General features: G+C 44.3%; 1 protein-coding gene across 1 annotated transcript; it reads left to right on the top strand.

Moving 5' to 3' along the window:
• Nucleotides 1-15,103: 15,103 nt before the first annotated feature.
• LOC311228551 (26S proteasome non-ATPase regulatory subunit 4-like) lies at nucleotides 15,104-16,216 on the top strand (the record flags this gene model as incomplete). Its single annotated transcript, XM_084314449.1, has 1 exon — nucleotides 15,104-16,216. The coding sequence occupies one exon, from the start codon at nucleotides 15,104-15,106 to the stop codon at nucleotides 16,214-16,216; it is 1,113 nt and encodes a 370-aa protein (XP_084170575.1).
• Nucleotides 16,217-20,448: the final 4,232 nt, after the last annotated feature.

Raw genomic sequence — 20,448 nt, 5'->3', positions numbered from 1 at the left:
GAGAGAAAAGGATTAGTTTAGGCCGGCCGGTATCTGGAACACATTGGTGTGATCCCCACTTCTCTCTGCACAAGGTGAGCATTTACTGTGTGTTTTAATATTCGAGACTATAGCTGGACAATAGAATAAAGTGTGTTGAATATCTGGGCTGTATTGGGATTCGTTACGGGGGAAACGCGTGTACTCCGGTCCTATATCAGGAGGTTCTGGTAGGATTTGCTATAGGTTGAAGTGCACAAAGGTTGTCAACAAAGGAAGATACGTGAGCTTATTAGAGTGATATCATTGGAAAACGCGACTCTCTTAGAAACTATTCTATGATTCTTGTGGCAAAGAGGCGGGACACTAGGACCGAGAAGCTGTTATAATCTAATTAGATTTAACAGAGTAACGATATATATTCATAGATACAACCTTAAACTAAGCTCACTCTTCCATTCCTGAAAACGATATATTTGGATTAAATTAATCAATTAATCATACAGAGAGCGGGAAGGAAACTAGCGGTGCCTCGACAGTACGTAAATGTACATTTAACGGGACATTAATCGCTGGTTGAAGGGACCGAGACTATGATTAAAAGGTATATATAATCTAATATATCGCTATTAAATTTCGAAGTTCAGGATTCGGTCGTTATGCTTTAATAACGGTGTATAGGTATATCAAGGGTATAAATGCCTTATCGCAGCAGGGTGCTGGGCGATTAAACGAACAGCGATCCAATACAGACCAGGTATATACACACGTTAACTTTTATGTATTTTCGTTTGTTTGTCTGTTTGAGTCTTGTTTGTGTGTGCACAGTATTATAACCCGCTGAGGTGTTTATTGAGTTAAGAACGAACCGGCTGATATCGCAAAGCATTGAGTTAACGTTATACGTTATACGTTATACAAGGAAGCCAGGAAAGTGATTTCCGGTAGTGATTTCCGGTTGGGAATTGTAGTTTTGGTTCCACTTCCGGTTTCACGATAGGTAATGATAACGGCGCTATAAATTACATAGTGATAACGATACATAAAGTAATTGGAATAATATGTATAAGGATTCAACATCTAAATTAGGTATAGCAGTATACAACTGAAATACATATATCTTAGAATCAGACCTGAAAAATTAACTTTGACTTGAATGAATACCTAAATTGGTTCTCTAGAACAATATAGATTGCTACAGTTAATAAGCTATAATTAAGATACCAAGTATATAAAATAAGTTATAATTAAGATACCAAATATATAAGATTGAGTGTCTGGTCTCCACCTTATATACAATTATTTAGTTATAACAAAAAATAGGGCATATGTTCTAGTTTTTTTGTCTGTCTATCTCTGTCTGTCTATTTCTCTCTCTCTCTCTTTCCTCCTCACTGTTTACCAGTCTGATCATATCAGGGACGTTACATCGAGGGCAACGCGGGGCATATAGCTGGTATCATGGGGCGTTCACTAAGCAAAAATGACGTTACCGGCAACTCTCCGTGCGACTTCATGCTAACAAAATATGGACCTATAGCTGTAAAATATTTGGGATTGTGGTCAAAATGGACAAAAAACAACTGGCCAGTCCTAGGGTGTTTTCATAACGGGAAACTTAGAGGCGTACGCGAAAGTTTCCGTGAACGTGCCAGATCGTTTACCGTGAGAAAACAAAGTCGTATCGAACATGCATTGGTTTTGTGGCAATGTGAAATTGATTTGAGAAATATGACACGTTTAAAAGAAGAGGCGGAAAAAAGTATTATAACGCAGTCTCAAACTAAAACGCTTGACAACGGAAAAGACAGAGAAAGTAACACAAGGCCCAATATCAAAAATGTTAAAGGCCTATATCCAAGCCTGACCGCAAGCGTGGTAGAAGACGATTCAGACGATGACATATCCACAAGAGTGACGTTTAACAGAGACGCACATGTGGTTTTAGATAGGAACCCAGACGAAAGAGAAAATGTAGAAGCAGGACCATCAAGGAACAATAGACCTGCTAGTTCACCAACAGTGCAACCACCGTCACCACCAGCGGATAAAATAGAAAAGGTTAAAACACCTCCGGAACCATCACAAATGGTCACTAGATCCGAGAAACCGACCAGCACATATCCTATGAGGATTGTCCCACTAGGCGAAAATGTAAACGCTACAGTTTACCGACCATGGTCACCGACAGAATTAAAAGGACTCGTTGAACAATTTCCCAAACCCGACAGAGACCCAATGGGTTTTATCGAACAATTGGATTTAATATGCCATTGCTATAGCCCGACCCCTAGGGACATGAAACAGCTAATGTTGGGATGTCTAGGAAATAAATATCACAGCGTCTCAACGCAAATGGCTATTCCAAGCAGTGATGCCTGGAGTGAAAACAACACTAGAGAACAGTGTATTACTGCGATAACAGCCGCGGTACAAGGTTTGGCAAGGCGAAATGCATGCATGTCAAATATCACAGCTTGCGTTCAAAACGAGTCTGAAACAGTCGATGCGTTTTACAGTAAATTCAAAGCGGCTTGGGCCGCGAACAGCGGATTAACGGCAGACGAGGGACTCGCAATCCAGGTATCCTATTTCGTTAACGGCCTCCTACTACACGTTGGAAAACATTTGAAAGCCGTCCAGTTAGATTGGGAGAGCTCTCCTATTACAAACGTTAAGAACGCAGCCATCAATATAGAACGACAGCATCACGACAAGAAACGTGTCATCAAAGACATCGGAGTCTTTGTATCTCGACCAGAGGTGGTAAAAGAGGAAACAATACACTGCTATCCAGCTAGAAATTATTACCCCCAGGGAAACAACCAAAGGGGTGGGGGTGGGAACACGCGAAACGGGCCTCCACAGAGGAACGGGGTACAAACATGTTACCACTGCAATCAACCAGGACACCGAATACAGGAGTGTCCCCATGTAACATGTCATATTTGCCAACAAAAGGGTCATGTGGCGTTCTATTGTCCAAAGGAGAATAGAAACAATGGGAACAAAGGGGAATATATGCAAAGAGACTCACACAGGCCCCACAAACCCCATCCTAGCGCCCCACCATATGCAGATTACACTATGGCGGATCCGTTCAAAGGAGACGAGGCGACGAATGTCGCATAGAGGTGCCAACAGGAAAAAAAGATCTGTCTGGAGAATGTTATGCAAATATTAACAGCAAATCCCGAAGAGGAACCCAAAATTAACTTAATGATAAATAACAAAGAAGTTACTTTCATGATAGACACCGGGGCCACACAATCATCAATTGATGAGAGCACAATGGCATTACCCTTGTCTGGACAGTCTGTATTAACAGTCGGGATAAGCGGTGTCCCACAGACAATCCCTTTGTCTATACCAGTTAAAATAGAATCAACTAGCGATTCTTTTTCAACTGAACACTCTTTGTTATTAACATCTAAAGCAGCAGTTAACCTTTGTGGACGAGATTTGCTTTGTAAAATGAACGCTAACATTTACTGCTCACAAGATGGAGTCTTTTTACAGCTACCAGAGAAGGGAGAAAGAATTGAAATACAACAGATGATGTCACAACGAGTGGGAAATGTGATAGAATACAGATGGAAATTAAATAATGATCCTATCAATGAGTTTGTTTCCACAGCATTGAAAGAAATAACAGAAGCCGACACAGGAGTGAACGCGAGGTGTTTACAGATGAAGTTCCTGGCCGAACACCACGTAACAGCGTCCAAATGGGATACAGACGTACCAAAAGTATATATAGAAAAGGTAAAATCATCCATTGGTAAGACCACACTGTTTCCAGCATTCTCAGAAATATACATCTCCCATGAGGGCATTGCAGCCACAGTAATCTTATCAGAAGTTCAAAGAGTGGCAATTCATGACTCTGATTATACCCCACACATAGCAATCGCATTCGACACGGCGGAAGGAGAACAGGACTTGTCCCCCATGATGAAGAGACTACAGACAGACAAAAGAACAGCTACCTCCCACACTGTTAAGATGAAAAATGGGTGGAATTTAACTAGATTGAAAGATGGATACATAATAGCCACACCCCCATTCATGATTGAAGGGCCATTGATATGCATACCAGAGCCCCCACACGCTGTTTTCCTTCCTGAAACTTCATTGTCTAAGGTACCCCATAAACTGTGGGCATCACACTCCACTGAAGTCGGGCTAATGACATCTGCAGTCCCCCACAGAGTCACACTGAAACCAGATTGTACCCCTCCCAAACTTGAGCAGTATCCGCTGAAACAGGAAGCCATCGATGGAATAACACCAGTAATAGAATCACTGCTATCACAAGGCATTTTAAAACACTGCGAAAGTCCTTGCAACACACCAATTTGTCCCATTATAAAGGCTAACAAACGTGATTGGCGATTTATACAAGACTTGAGAGCCATAAATCAATGCGTGATCCCCATCACCCCATTGGTTTCTGATTCATCTACAGTAATGGCATTAATCCCCACAACAACAACACATTACACAGTAGTGGATTTATCCAGTGCATATTTTAGTTTCCCAATCCATGCCGACTCACAATATCTTTTCGCTTTCGAATTTAATGGTAAACAACTGACGTGGACGAGAGCACCACAAGGATACACAGAATCAGGAACATTGTATAGTCAAGCTTTGCACCACGACCTAAAAGATATACAGTTCCCCGGCGGAAGTACACTGTTAATGTTCATAGATGACCTATTGTTGTCATCCCCAAGTGAAACAGCATGCCACACAGACTCTGTCATACTATTGACTGCCCTTGCAAACAAAGGACACAAAGCGTCATTGCCAAAACTACAGTTTTGCAAAACCAGAGTAAAATACCTGGGACACACACTCGACGGTTCGAAACGGGTAATATCCCACACCCGAGTACAAGCTCTGCAAAACTGCCCCAATCCAAAATCAAAGACAGAAATGCTATCATTTTTGGGAGCAGCTAATTTTTGTCGCCAACACGTGTTCAACTATGCCGCATTAGACCAGCCTCTTCGTGCACTAACGTTATCTGACCAACCCAAACAGATCGCATGGACTCCGACACTACAACTTGCGTTCCAAGCAATGAAAGAAGCTTTAACCACAGCGCCCGGCCTTGGCATGCCAGACTACAGTATGGAATTCTCACTTTTTGCCGCAGAAAGAGAAGGCTACGCGACAGGGATCCTAGCCCAGATAAATTGCGACAAGATGAGACCAATAGCATACTATTCACAAAGACTTGATAGTGTAGCCTTGGGGTATGCTCCGTGTCTACGGTCAGTTGCTGCAGCCGCGTTCTGCGTATCGAGAAGCGCCAACATTACTCTAGAACATCCAGTAACAGTCTACGTCCCACATTCTGTGTGTATTATTTTACAAAACGCAGCTACACAACACTTATCAGCATCCAGACACACTACATACACAGCGATCCTATTGGCAAACCCAAACTTGACCATAAAACGTGCACCGCCAATAAACCCAGCAAATTTTGTTCCCCTATATGAGGATAACGAAATGTCACATAACTGTATTGATACAATCTCAGCTGTCACCTCACCCAGAGCCGACTTACAACAAACACCACTAGTTAACAGTGATCTAGTATATTATGTTGACGGTAGCGCGTCAAGACACACTAATGGATGTGATTTGAATGCTGGATACGCTGTTGTTGATGACCATGTGATGATTGAAAGTGCAAAACTACCTAATAATTGTTCAGCACAGGCAGCGGAGATCTTCGCTTTGACGAGAGCGTGCGTGTTGGCCAGGGGTAAGTCTGCTACAATTTTCACCGACTCAAGTTATGCGTTCAATGTAGTGCACAATGTGGGATTAATATGGAAACACAGAGGGTTCATTAAGACATCAGGCATTCCCATCAAACATGCTGTATTAGTCACTAACCTACTAGAGGCGTGTTTACTTCCTAAGCTATTGGCTGTTGTAAAATGTGTTGCACATTCTTCTTCTCCTTCTCTGGTTGCAAAGGGAAACGCCAGAGCGGATCACTGTGCCAAAAGGGCAGCGACCGTCCCCTCCCTGTTGGTAAAACAAATGGCTATCACAATCGCCAATGATAATACTCCCACTTTTGATCATATCGTTTCATTACAGGCAGAGGCGACATCTGAGTGGCCAGTATGGACGTCAGCAGGTTGTTCCAAAATGCCAGACGGCATGTGGAAACATGCTGACGGTAGAGTTGTAGCTCCAAAACAACTCCTCCCCCTGTTAGTAAGATTAGCACATGGACTTAGCCACGTGTCAAAATTCTAAATGGTGGGCAGTATCACTTCACAGTGGCACGCGCCAGGTATCACCAGTTTAGCTCACCAATACTGCTCAAGATGTGTTGTATGCAATCAACACAATATAGGTAAAGCTATAAAGACTAGACGTGGCGCCCACCCACCACCGTGGGGACCATTTGTTAACATCCAAATGGATTTCATCCAATTAGAAAAAAGCATGGGATACCAGTACGCGCTAGTCTTAGTAGATATGTTCTCTAAATGGGTCGAAGTCTTCCCATGCAGACGCAACGACGCTCAAGCAGTAGCTAAGGTATTAGTCAGAGAAATAATTCCAAGATTCGGGTGTCCACACTCCATAAATTCAGACAGAGGTACGCACTTTACGGCACAACTGATAAACAACTTATCTACCGCATTAGGCATGAAAATACACCTGCACACACCCTACCACCCTGAAAGTGCAGGTGCGGTAGAAAGACAAAACTCAACCATCAAGAACCGTCTAGCTAAGACATGTACAGAGACAGGCCTTAAATGGCCCGACGCCCTCCCCTTAGTATTAATGCAAATGAGATCAATGCCAAACAGAGGAACAGGATTGTCACCACACGAGATATTATTTGGACGTCCAATGTCGACACCAACCACAATGCTTCCCCCGTTATCACAAGTCCAGTTATTGCTAGCAGACGAAATTGCTATTAACTATTACAAAGCTTTGTGTGCCCAGATGAAGAGGCTCCACCCCTTAGTGAGGCAGGCACAACCACAACCACCAACAACACCATGTCATGGATTGAACCCAGGTGACTATGTATATATAATGGTGTTCAAAAGAAAAAGTAAACTAAACCCCAGATGGTCTGGTCCATTTCAGGTGCTGCTAGTAACGGACACGGCAGTAAAGTGCGACGGAAAAGCATCCTGGATCCACGCATCCCACTGCAAAAGGGCAAATCTACCATGAGACCAATAACAATAGGAAAAATGACCACCAACTGGAACTGCTTAATCATCGCATGTGGCATAGCGGGATGCATTGTGTGGGCGACACAGGACGAACCTCAATCATGGATCAATGGGTTTAAGGGCGGTAAGGGGAAAGCAGTTGAACGCACCAAAAGATATGTTAACAGTCACCGCAACAACCTATATTTAAAGCTAAGCCAAGCAGTCGCACATTTTGCTAACCAATCAAATTGCTATGTATGCGGCTTAATACCCCATTCTACCGAAGATGGTTTTCCGTTAATGGGCCTCCCACTAACAGAATGCCACAAAGCCTCTCTAAACAAGTCCACAGGGACAGCTGAAAGCTGCACAAAATCAAACATGAAGATTCGACAAAGTCATGATACAAATGGAATACCAGTTTCTATTACCCCAGTGAAGTTTACAGAATGTGTATCTCAAAAGGGTTGGGGAAAGAATGTCGGGGTGTTGGAACATTGTGAAGTGCCCCAGGCGACCCGCAAACTAAGAACGATATCCCCCCGGACCAGAGACAATATCTACCCCATCCGCCAACAAAGATTAACACCACCCTGGGACAACATCCACCCTGTAAAGACACCACTGAAACCCACAACCAAAGAAACCCCCACCACCCAACGAACGACAACACCAGCACCGCCTGGGACCTACTGGATATGTGGCGCACAAGCTTACCCGTCCCTTCCACCCGGATGGAAAGGCACATGTGCATTAGGATATTTAGTGCCAGCCATGAGAGTGACACCGACCCTACCACAACACCCACTGACTAGAAAGACACGCCACGCAAATCACTTCCACACACATGACCGGGCCTGCAAGACATGCGACTTTTTCAGAGCACTAATCCCCTCCTATGGTGTGATGTCAGCCCTAGATCAAATCGCAGACCTATCCACACTGATAGAAGACTTAGCCAACACAGATGCTGAAGGACTGTCACTCGTCAGCAACGAACTGACATCAATCAGATTGATGACATTGCAGAACAGAGCAGCACTGGACTTCCTGCTATCTAGTACTGGAGGAACATGTAAACTAATCGGTCAAGAATGCTGTGTCTACATACCTGCAAACGACAACATGACTATACCAAGCATCATTGAACACCTGCACAACATCTCCAGAGCCGCACACATCCCGCCAACGTATACCATGACCGATTGGATGACCGAGAAACTTGGTACAATAGGAGCAGTGGTAGTTCGGTACATTATGTATGCAATAATAATATTTGTTATCCTAGTAGTGTGTGTGCATACTATAAAATTCGGAGTTGGATACATCACAAAAGTACTCTGCACAAGCCAACCCCCCCCGATAACCATGATGATCGCCACGACCATGAGAGAAGAAACGCAAAACGAACCCACCAACCCCCTTGCACCATACTTCCACAGATACGCACTAGAATCCACAATGCAGAACCTCTAATCCAACTATTTTAATTCATTTTATATTTCTCTTTAACATTCCTGTAAATTGTGTCATTCACTGAGCTGATGGTCATATTTGCATTAAGTCCTATTCCATTCATGTTTTTACCGTTTTATCTCATTGTTTACTATTCTAATTCATTTTATATTTCTTTTCATTTCTTTATCCAACCTTTAAATGATGTATATTTTACCGTTTTATCTCATTGTTTACTATTTTAATTCATTTTATATTTCTCTTTAACATTCCTGTAAATTGTGTCATTCACTGAGCTGATGGTCATATTTGCATTAAGTCCTATTCCATTCATGTTTTTACCGTTTTATCTCATTGTTTACTATTCTAATTCATTTTATATTTCTTTTCATTTCTTTATCCAACCTTTAAATTATGTATATTTTACCATTTTATCTCATTGTTTACTATTTTAATTCATTTTATATTTCTTTTCATTTCTTTCATTCACGTTTATATCTGTTTGCCAACCTTTAAATGCTTTTATATTTTACCATTGACCTGATGGTCATAGCCAGATGACAGTGTATATACTAAAGTAAAAGGTGTTGCCATCAAGTAAAAAGTAAAAGGGGCGATATTCACAACCCTAAAAATACACATAGATCTTAACCCACACTGTATAAATACTGACATTCAAATAATAACTCATTTTATCTTTAATTGTGTATTTTATATTACATTCATTTTATATTTACTTTGTTTATTTTATATTTCACCATATTCTATCTCATTTATTAATTCATTTTATATTTACTTTAATTCATTTTATATTTACTTTCATTCCTTTAATTGTTTATTTTATATTTCACCAAATTATCTCATTTATTCATTCCTTTAAATTGTGTATCTCATGTGTTTACTATTTTATATTTCTTTTCATTTATTGACCCTATGACCGAAATAGGTCACAACAAGTTTATAATTTTACTATTTTATCTCATTTATTATCTCATGTTATGCTGACCTTACCTATTCCAGTCATACATCTGAGAATACTTGTCCCAGCCACATTATAAAAGAGAAAAGGACCCAACTGTGGAATATATGTATGACGCCCCCTTCCTCCCCTCCCCTTCCCCCACTCCCCCCATTGTTCACCTGTTACTTAACTGCTCCCCCAACTGGGGAAGGAGATCTTTTTACCTGACTGACGGAGCTGGTCTGTTTAGGTAAGATCTCCAGCCATACTCTCTATTGTTGTATTGATTTGATTTGATCTGGTTAATAAACCTTATTATCTGGACCCTCTGAGTGAGCAAGTCATTTGACTCTATTCCTATTTGAATACTATTATTATCCTACAGCATCGATTGGAGTCATCAACATTGTCATCCAAGAACATGAGGCGACATCTTCGAGAGACTTTGACGAGAATGGAAGTTAATTACGCTGTAATCTTGAAGAAAGCTTCGGCAGTTTTGTGGTCGCGGAACAGCTCCTCTTTGCCGTTGACGGACACACTCAGGGTGCTTGGAAAACGAAGTGAGTATCTTAAATTAAGATCTCTGAGATGCCGTTTCACTGGTAGGAAGGCCTGGCGTTTTCTTGTCAGTTCAACACTGTAGACGGGGAAGATGAAGACACGCGAGTTATTAAGGAACAACTATTTTTTTTCACGTGCAAGTCGGAGGATCTTGACTTTATCCTGAAAGTGTTGTAGCTTTATCAGGATAGGTCTCGGGTTGGATCTGTCGTCCTGTCGAGAGGTCGGATTGCGATGAGCCCTTTCAATGGATAATGGAGTGGGGAAGTTCTCCTGCCCCAGGAGTTGAGGAATCAGGCCAGTCATGAACCCGATCAGGTCCCGACCTTCAGCGGCCTCGGGTACTTTTATGAAGCGGAGGTTCAAAGATCTGCTTCTGTTCTCCATGTCATCAATCTTTGTCAGCAGGTAAGAGTTGTCTTTTTCAAGTTGTATGACACGGGTGGTGAGATCATTCACATTATCTTCATTGGCTCCAACACGGTGCTCCATTAGCTGCAGATGGTCTGCTAGTGTGGATACAGAGTTCTGAATGCCGTTCAAAGTACAAATAATAGGTTCCAGCTTAGCATCCAAGAAGGCAATCATATCAGTTCTTATCTGTTGGACGATGGATTGAGATAAGGTTCTCATTGTGTCTTCATCCATTGTTTGTACTACAAACAATCAGTCGTTTAGCCAAGCAGAGTTGCAAAATGTTTGTGATATAAAGCCACAAGTCTTGTCTATATATATAGATGTAGTGGTTTAGGAAGTCATTAAGCTACAATTTAAATAAAGAAAGAGTCAAACAGACATGAGCTCAGACCCAGCTTACTCACTCAGCAGCCATCTTGATCACTCAGCTATATATGACAGGCGTTGTGAGTAGTGGTGCTATGGGTTAAACTCACTCTCACATCCTCAAAAGACGCATAGACACGGTACAAAGAAGTGAATTCACCTCTTGGTATAGCGGTCTGTGTTGCTGCCTGCAGTGTGGGAGACCGGGGTTCAACTCCCACTCGGGGCATCTTTCAGACATTCGCTATTCTTAAATGACTGAAACTTGAAGAGGAGCCCCTCGCAGATCCCCTGCATTCGTAGAGGGGACGGAATGGGTAGAGACAGGCGACCAAGGAGCGCGCTGATTGTCGGGGTCAGCTCACCACTCCATAGCATGGTCAACAAGGCCGCTTCATTGACCATGTAATACATCGATGGTTCGAACAGACATTCGTGCTGCTTGTGACTGGGATGTTGTATGCTACAACCATAACATTGTTCGATGAGATGTTGATCGATACAGCACTTCAGTACTTCGGCCAGAACTAGTTTAATGCTGGCAATCATTAAATGGTCTAGGAATCCTGGTCTCTCGTCAATCACAACGGGCAGTATTGTAAGTCTTCTCCTCCCAGTGACAGGCATTTCTTGCGGGAAACCAGATTCGGGGGTGTGAGAGCGCCATGGGCTATTCGGCGGTGTGTACCCAGCCGCTGCATCGGTGATGGTCTCTTGTGATGACAGATCAGGTGTTTCGCTGGTATTCATCGTTACCCCGCTCCAGATAATTGAAGACTTGTCGTCCAGAGATACCGATGGCTCAGCGATTCTGTATAGACAAGCAGGTATTTGCACTCCTGAGGAGACCCTTGTGGTTAGAGGAATGTAGAGCCGTCTCTTTAGATGGTCCATATCTGCTCGCACCTTTAGCATCTCGCTCGTGACAGCTACACGTGTGAAGACACTCTAACTACGTGTTTACAGGAACAGTAAATAGGATGCTCTCGGGGCCGAAAGCATACCTCTTGAAGATTGCCATATCCCCAACCCCACTAACACCTGGGGTGTTATGTATAGAAATACGTGCTGTGTAATATACAAAATAGCTTTCTATATCACTAGACCCTGCTAGCAGCTTGATTAGCTGGCCATCCTTGAGTTTTCTAGTGACTAGACCGTCTAAAGCCTCAAAAGATTTTTTTTTTAGTTGCAAGAATTCTCTCTCACTTAAATAGATTTCTGGTCTTCCTCCAATGCCTTGGAAGTCCGTTAGAGCCAGTTTATATATCGCAACTCTATCTAATCTTCCGTCATATTCCAGACTCAATAATCCATCGGATGTCGGCCACACTTCATTATAAATATCACGTCCATATCTGCACGGTGCCCGTAACAATGCCTTAATACGAGCAAGTCTGTCCGCTGTGTGTATAACCGGTGTACATATATTGTCTGCCATTATGCTCGAGGACCTATCTGTAAGGGGCCACTCTAAATATATATAGCTTTTTTTTTTTTTTTTTTTTTTATACAACACCCCCATTTATGTCACGCGTAATATCGCACACCTTCCATAGGCACATACATACACCAATAACACTCCCTATGCACATACCTCCAATGCCTGCCCGTATTAGTAACCTATTAAAGGTGTCTACTGATATAATACTGTTTTGATCACACTCTGAGAGATCTACCGTAGTCACGCTTTCTACGGTCTCTGTAAGCTGTGCTGCTGTGGACATACTTCCTCTTATTATCACTAAGAAATTAAGGCGTGTTGTGAGCGCATCCCCCCCCCGGACACCTCTGTTTATCACTCTAACTGAATGTCGTATCAACGATACTGTCGGGCCTTCTGAAAAAACATTATAGGTTTCAGAACGACACGCTTTTGCACCTTGGATCACTAGGGGGGAAAGCCCTAGAATCACACACACACACACACAGACGCACAGACACCTTTGGGGAGCGTAAGCTTTTGTGTTCCTATAAACACCCTGTCGTAAATCTATTAGACTTTGACAATACATGCATTCACCAAAAAACGGGAACTAGTCATAAATATATGACACCGCTTGACAGGACCTGAATATTTATGAAGAGAGGGTGTGACAGAATTTTCAGGTTAGCCATCCTCCTCTATGACACCGCTGAAGGAGTGTCACTTCAGAGAAGCTGCAGCTTGTCATTTCAGCCTACTGAGAGGAAGACACACACAGCAGGGGAGATGCATACCACTTGGGCCTTTTCTGCTTAAACAAACACATGCCACTTGGAAGAAAGCATTCTCCACTTATAGACACAATGTATTTTTCTTAAAAATATTCCCCTACACTCACACAGAGGAATCATGTAGAACACAGACACTTTTTCTTAAATCCCCTACACACACACACACACTTATTCTGAAGATAGACAATTGTATTTTTTTCTTAAAAAATATTCCCCTACACATGCATTCTGAACACACACACTTATTCTTAAGCCCCCTACACACACACTTATTCTGAAACTTTATTCTGAACACACATTGTATTTTGCATTTGGCATTTGGCATTAAGAAAACACACATTCTAATCCTCCATGCAACCATTTTCTGAACACACACACACACACACACACACATACACACATTTATTCTGAAGATATACACTTATTCTTAAGATACACACACACATTTGAAATGTATTCTGAAACTTTATTCTGAAGACCGTGGAATACACAAATACATATTGTGAAATGTTTAATCCGAAAATTAAAAAAACTTTTATTTTGAAAAAAAAAAACTAAAAAAAATAAAATAATTGAAAATAATTCTGAAACCGGATGTCCCAGCCCTTATAACCCCTCCCCTTTCGTAACTGGATGTCCCTCCCCTCCTAAACCGGATGTCCCGCCTCCTTGAATCCTCGACCAATCAGAGAATCTCTCACACATATTATTAAGGGCAAATACGAGTGAAATGCTTGCACTGTAGAGCATATATATAATTATATATATAATTAGTAAACTGTCTGGGGCTTTTCTTGCCCCCCTTAACTGATTTTCGAGGGCATTTGGTAAAACAATTTCGAGTGCATTTTGCCCCAAGCCCATGTTAATTTCGAACCCTGACCCACACAACATGATGAAAACGACGGTAGTGCTAAATTACCATTTCGAGTATAAGATTTTGACTGGCAAGTAAGGTTGGTGGATTTTACTGACATCATTGTAAGGTATAACGCAGGTTTGCTCTCAGACACGTGGTCTGCCAAATCAACAAGGTTCTGCCCCACGACAGTAAGGCCTGACATCTCTTCGTACCAGCGGAGGGCTGAAGAAGATCCAGGAGATGGAGGCTGAGGCAGGCTCCTCCCTGCAGGAGTACATCACTGCCATCGACAACTGCTACCCACGTTAATTTTGACCCGAGGCTGCAGAGAGAAATAGTGCCTCCCCTTGGTCCCCTTTTCCCACTCGGCATTCGACTAAGAGGTTGGCAGGCGACTACGGCTCCTTTCGATCGATTAGTCGCCTATTCGACTAATAGGGGTCAGCCCTAATATAATGTAATATAATAATAAAGTATCATATATTTAGCTCCCATTTGAATAATATATATAGTATGTCTAAAAACATGACATTCTTTAGAAGTCTTAAAATATATATTTCTAAATTTAAATTTAAATAAATGTAAAATAATAATGTTATTTATATATAGCATCATTCATACAGATTGCAGCTCAAAGTGCTTTATACAGTATGACATCATACTGTGACATCACAAATGTTCTAGAATGTCTATTATGACATACTGTGACATCACAAATGTTCTAGAATGTTCTATTATGACATCCTGTGACATCACAAATGTTCTAGAATGTTCTATTATGACATCATACTGTAACATCACAAATGTTCTAGACTGTACTATTATGACATCATACTGTGACATCACAAATGTTCTAGAATGTTGTATGATGTCATAATAGAACATTCTAGAACATTTGTGATATATATATATACGCAGGAAAGAGGATTTCACAAACTAAGAAGATTGTAAACTAGATTATAGTTAGGCAGCAATATGCTGAAAGGTGTCTAGACTGCTGGAAATTCACAAGAAGAAGAAGAAGAAGATTTCACAAACTAAGGACCCACCAAAAAAGTTTTCAAAATGGGGCTTGAAAGTACTATGGTCTGCGTGGACAACAGTGAGTATATGAGAAATGGAGACTTTCTCCCTACGAGACTACAGGCTCAGCAAGATGCTGTCAACATGGTCTGCCACTCCAAAACTCGCAGCAACCCAGAGAACGATGTGGGGCTCCTGACTATGGCAAATAACTGTCAGGTCCTGACCACGTTGACCCCGGACTCGGGCCGCATCATGTCTAAACTCCACACAATCCAGCCCCGCAGCAACATCTGCTTCTGCACGGGCATCAGGGTGGCTCACATGGCACTCAAGTACAGACAAGGAAAAAACCACAAGATGAGGATCATTGCTTTTGTGGGAAGCCCAGTGGAAGACACAGAGAACGACCTTGTTAAACTAGCAAAGCGCTTGAAGAAAGAGAAGGTGAATGTGGATATTGTCAACTTTGGCGAAGAGGAGCTGAACACAGAGAAGCTGACTGCCTTCATCAACACTTTAAATGGGAAAGAGGGTACGGGTTCCCACCTGGTCACAGTCCTCCCGGGGTCCAGCCTCGCCGACGCCCTGCTCCCCTCTCCCATCCTGGCTGGTGAGGGAGGCTCCATGATGGGCCTGGGCGCCAGCGACCTTGAGTTCGGCGTAGACCAGGGTGCCGACCCCGAGTTGGCCCTGGCCCTACGTGTGTCCATGGAGGAACAGAGGCAGGGGCAGGAGGAGGAGGACCGCAGAGCGGCCGCTGCCTTTGTAGCGGAGGCAGGGGTACCCACATCCACCGCTGACGAATCCGACGAGGCCCTGTTGAAGATGTCTGTGTCTCAGCCTGAGACGGGCGCGGCCGTGCTCCCCGACTTCAGCAGCATGACTGACGAGGAGCAAGCCTACGCCATGCAGATGTCTCTCGCAGGAGGAGAGTATGACATGGACACAGCAGCACCCATGGATACCACAGCATCAGCCAAGGAGGAGGATGACTATGATGTGATGCAGGACCCAGAATTCCTCCAGAGCGTCCTAGAGAATCTGCCGGGTGTCGACCCCAACAACGAGGCCATCCGTAACGCCATGGGCTCCCTGGCCTCCCAGACAGGAAACAAGCCGGATGGCAAGAAGGAAGAGGAGAAGAAGAAATGAGGAAGCAGTGAGGGACGGACAGTGACTTTGATGAACCAGACGGGACAGTGACTTTGACGAACCAGACGGGGCAGTGACTTCGACCAACCAGATGGGGCAGTGACTTTGACCAACCAGACGGACAGTGACTTTGACCAACCAGACGGGACAGTGACCTTGATGAGGAACATGGACATGACGGACATGAACAGTTGCAGGCTATGCAGGATTACTTAAATATATGAAAAAGCTTGAGGACATATTGTTTGACCAACATGCCTGCATACCAACAGGCCCTATATAGGCCCAACAGGCCCTATATGACTGGAAGACGGCACAGTGTTTGTACAAAGGTACGACTGGCAACAGCATCTGGGTGGCTTCTTCAAAAGATTCCCACAAATAAAGAAATACCAGCACTTCAGGTAATTATCTATATTCTATTGTATTAGTGTTTATTAGATAGTGTTGCTTTACTACACCTGCTCCACTAAGATAAGATAAGATATTCCTTTATTGATCCCCTTGGGGAAATTCAGGCATCATAGCAGCATGGGGGGGAGGGGGGGAGGGGTACAGGTAGTAAAACAACACAGTATACAGGTATTATCTCGCTCTTTCTCTCTCTCTCGCTCTTTCTCTCTCACACATTACTACACTTGCTCCTCTGTCTGTCTGTCTGTCTGTCTGTCTGTCTGTCTGTCTGTCTGTCTGTCTGTCTGTCTGTCTGTCTGTCTGTCTGTGTCTGTCTGTCTGTCTGTCTGTCTGTGTCTCTCTCTCTCTCTCACATATTTTAAATGTGTTGTTTATTTTATTACAGCTTCGATGCCAACAGTCCTGGCATGGTGACGGCGAAATTACACTGTGATGATCCTGAGCCATTCAAGTTTCAGCTGCTGAAAGACCCAAAACGCTACCCAACCATCTCTGGTTTTCCAGTCCTCCCCCCACTCGGACTCGACAACGACCGACAGGAATATCTTTTTAAGGAGATAAGACAATACTGTTCTGATGCCGCAAAAGACATCACATGCCCGCTCCCAACGTCTAGAGCACCTCAGAACAAGACTGTACGATGTTAGATATGGAGAAGACACATGTGTAACTGAGGGGTTACAAAACCCTGACTGTATTAAAGATTGTGATAGATTAAACCACTGCTAATTATCATTATTATTACTTGCCAGAAAGTACAGTTAATTATGGCAGACACTCAGAATAATACGGCACGGTGACAAAGAAATATCATTTAGAATATTTATTGTTATGCAGCAAATTGGACAGAGATGGGAATTAAGGTCGCGCTTGTATGGCGAAGAATATGAATAAGTCAGTCAGTAGCAAAAGTCAGTTGGAATGAATAATTCCTACGATGGGGTACTAGACTAAACGCCGCCTGGTGTAGGATGGCAATATAGGGGGAAACGCTGGTACCGCTGGAGACAGGGGGTTTCCTCCCAGAGATGTAAGCTCTGGAGGAAGGAAGAATGTTCGGATACTCAGTCTGTTCAATTGAAGAAGAAGGGGGTTCTCGTATAGAATCCAGTCCTTGTAATCCAAAGGCTCAGCAACAAAGCAATAACTGTAATCCAATTGCCCGATAGCAATGACGATAGCCAGCTAGCTTCGGTCTACGAAGCCAGCCCGAAGTAGATCTTCAAGGTGGTTAAATCCAAACGACAGTGGGTATTAACGATGCTCTTCTCCAGGTAGTACGTTCCACAATCACTATAATCCAACCAATACTGGTTCTGCAATCGCCGCCGTCGGTTCCAATATGCACATGTCCAGTAGGTTCTACGACTAGGCCCTCCTCGTGTACTGGCACCAATGTATTTAGTCCACGCACACTGGCTAAGGTTCCACTAGCTACTAAACGAACGAACTGCTGGGTAATGCTGCACACGAACGAACTGCTGTTGGCACGATGCACAATAAATAACGACTCTTTACTTCACATTAAGCTAAGTCGAACTTGACGTTACTGCATTAACTCTGACACTTTTACTATTCACTTCGCACGTGGTTCTCAACACTCTGTTTAGACGAACTGCTTGCACTTCACTGTTTTACCGAACGAACGCACACTGCTGTTCGCACCTGCCGCGATATATATACTTAAGTGGCTTTCTAGTGCCAAACCTCAGTTCTCGTCTCGAATCAATGCGCCGTCTCCAGGCATGCTCCAACATGCCTGGGCTCGCCTTTGAACCTGACTTCGAGACTGACTTCTGGCGCCGAGAACGTTATCCAATGAGGAAAGTGAATATTACTAGGATTCAAACGCAGGCTTAAAGGGATATAAATTGTATATATAAATAATATACAAGGTATATAAAACAATAAACGTAGATTCTCAGCCTTTAATCTGGCCCTTCACAACAGCCGCCTCCTAATTAGTCCGCTCCTAATTAGTTAAGGGAGACAGATTAATAGTCCAGTCAACTACTCAATACTTGTTGTGAGGAGTAGGGCAATCTACAAAGTCAGTGGGTCATGGTCGTCATCAGGGGAGTCAGGGAGCTCCGGCAACTCTATCAGCTTCGCCACGGGTCGGGTGTAAGTCCGCCCTTGGACTATGATTTCTGCCGCTCTGACCTTCCCATCGGCCCCAGTAATCATTCTGCTCACGCGGCCGGCCGGCCACGTAGCTCGGGGTAGTGACTGGTCTATGATCATAACGACTGTGTCCACCTTCAGGTTGTCCCTGTCCTTTACCCACTTCTGACGGGCTGGAAGGGATGGTAGGTAGCTTAGGAGGAAGCGGGCCCAAGACTGGTCGATCTGTGCTTGGTTGTGTCTCCACATCCTCCGTCCGTTCCTCTTGTTCTGTCTGTACACCGTCTGAGGAGGGGCCGGGTCCGGCCGCCCCATCAAGAGGTAGTTTGGGGTGCTGGGTTCGAGGTCAGCTACGTCGCTTGGAGCGTAGCTGAGGGGGGTGGAGTTCGGAACTCCCTCTTCTTGAGCCCACGGTTCTCTCACAGGCATCTCGTCTAATGTCAATAGCCTCTCAACGGGCTGTACGAGAGAGTGGCCTGTGTCGCTCACCTTTGTGTAAAGGCAGCGTGTGGACGTTGGTTGGTTGGAAGGCCCGGAGAGCGGGCCTTGGAGCGTCCAGCCCAGGCGGGTCTTGACCGCGACTGGGCATCCTTTGGGTCCGATGTGGGCCGCCTCGATTGGGACAATGAGGTCTGCGTGGTCGGAGCCTATGAGCAGGGTCGGTGTGGCGCCGTCGATGAGCGGTATAGGTAGTCTGCGTAGGTGCGCGTACTTCTCCATCAGCTGTGGGGTGGGGTAGTCGTAGCTCGACAGACCTATGTCATGGCTTGTAAATGCCTTAGTGATGCTGTACCGCTTCTCGGGCTGCTCGACCGCTGCTATGGTGAATGAGACGTTTTCGCCCTTTATGGTCTTTAGGTCTCGCTGAATAGTACGGATTGTCATTGTTTCTTCGGTACCCCGCAGGCCCAACTGGGCTGCGGCGGAAGCGAGGAGGAGAGTCTTTTCTGACCCATCGTCGAGGATGGCGTAAGTGTCCAGGACCTTGTCCTCGTAGCTCAGGAGCACTCTGACCACTTTGATGAGCACTCAGGGGCTCCCACTATACGTGGGGTCGATGTGGAGCACTCCTGTTGGTGAGTTGCCTTGTAGGGCTAATCTCCGCTTGGGGGCCTCGCACAGTGATCGGCGGTAAGGGGCTTCTGGGGGGTCAGCCGCAATCCACTGATCCATTTCGGCGATGGTCAATCCCTGGAACGCGTCGCACTGTGCCAGCCAGTGTCCTCTGTGGCAGTAATAACAGGCGATCTTCCATTCCTCTTTGTCCGGGGGGTTGTGACCTGTCTGTGGTGACACCGACTCGGCCTGGTACGAGTAGCACCGTGGCTCCCAGTGTATGCAGCGACAGTCAGGACACCAGGGGGAGGGTTCAGGACTGGTCTGTGGTGACACCGCCTCGGCCTGGTACATCACCGTGATGGGCCGACTTTGGTTTCCTGGTGGGCGCTTGTTGCTCTCATGCAGGACTTCTAGGTGGGCGCCGTCACACTTGCCGCATCTTTTCTTCAGGCGGCACTCAGCTGCCATGTGGCCGCGCGCGCAGCGGCGTTTGTCCTTAAGCCACTGACATATTTCGGCTGTGGTTAGGTCTTTGAAGGCGTCGCACTGTGACAGCTGGTGTTCACTGTCACAGTACTGATAGACAGCCTTCCACTTCTCCTTGGCGTGGGGGTTGTGGCTCGTCTGCCGCGACA

This window comes from Notolepis coatsorum (genome assembly GCF_963971535.1).
Source record: "Notolepis coatsorum genome assembly, chromosome: 5".
Taxonomy (NCBI): Eukaryota; Metazoa; Chordata; class Actinopteri; order Aulopiformes; family Paralepididae; genus Notolepis; species Notolepis coatsorum.
The sequence above is the reverse complement of the archived record's forward strand: the minus strand, read 5'-3'. Positions and strand labels throughout refer to the sequence as shown.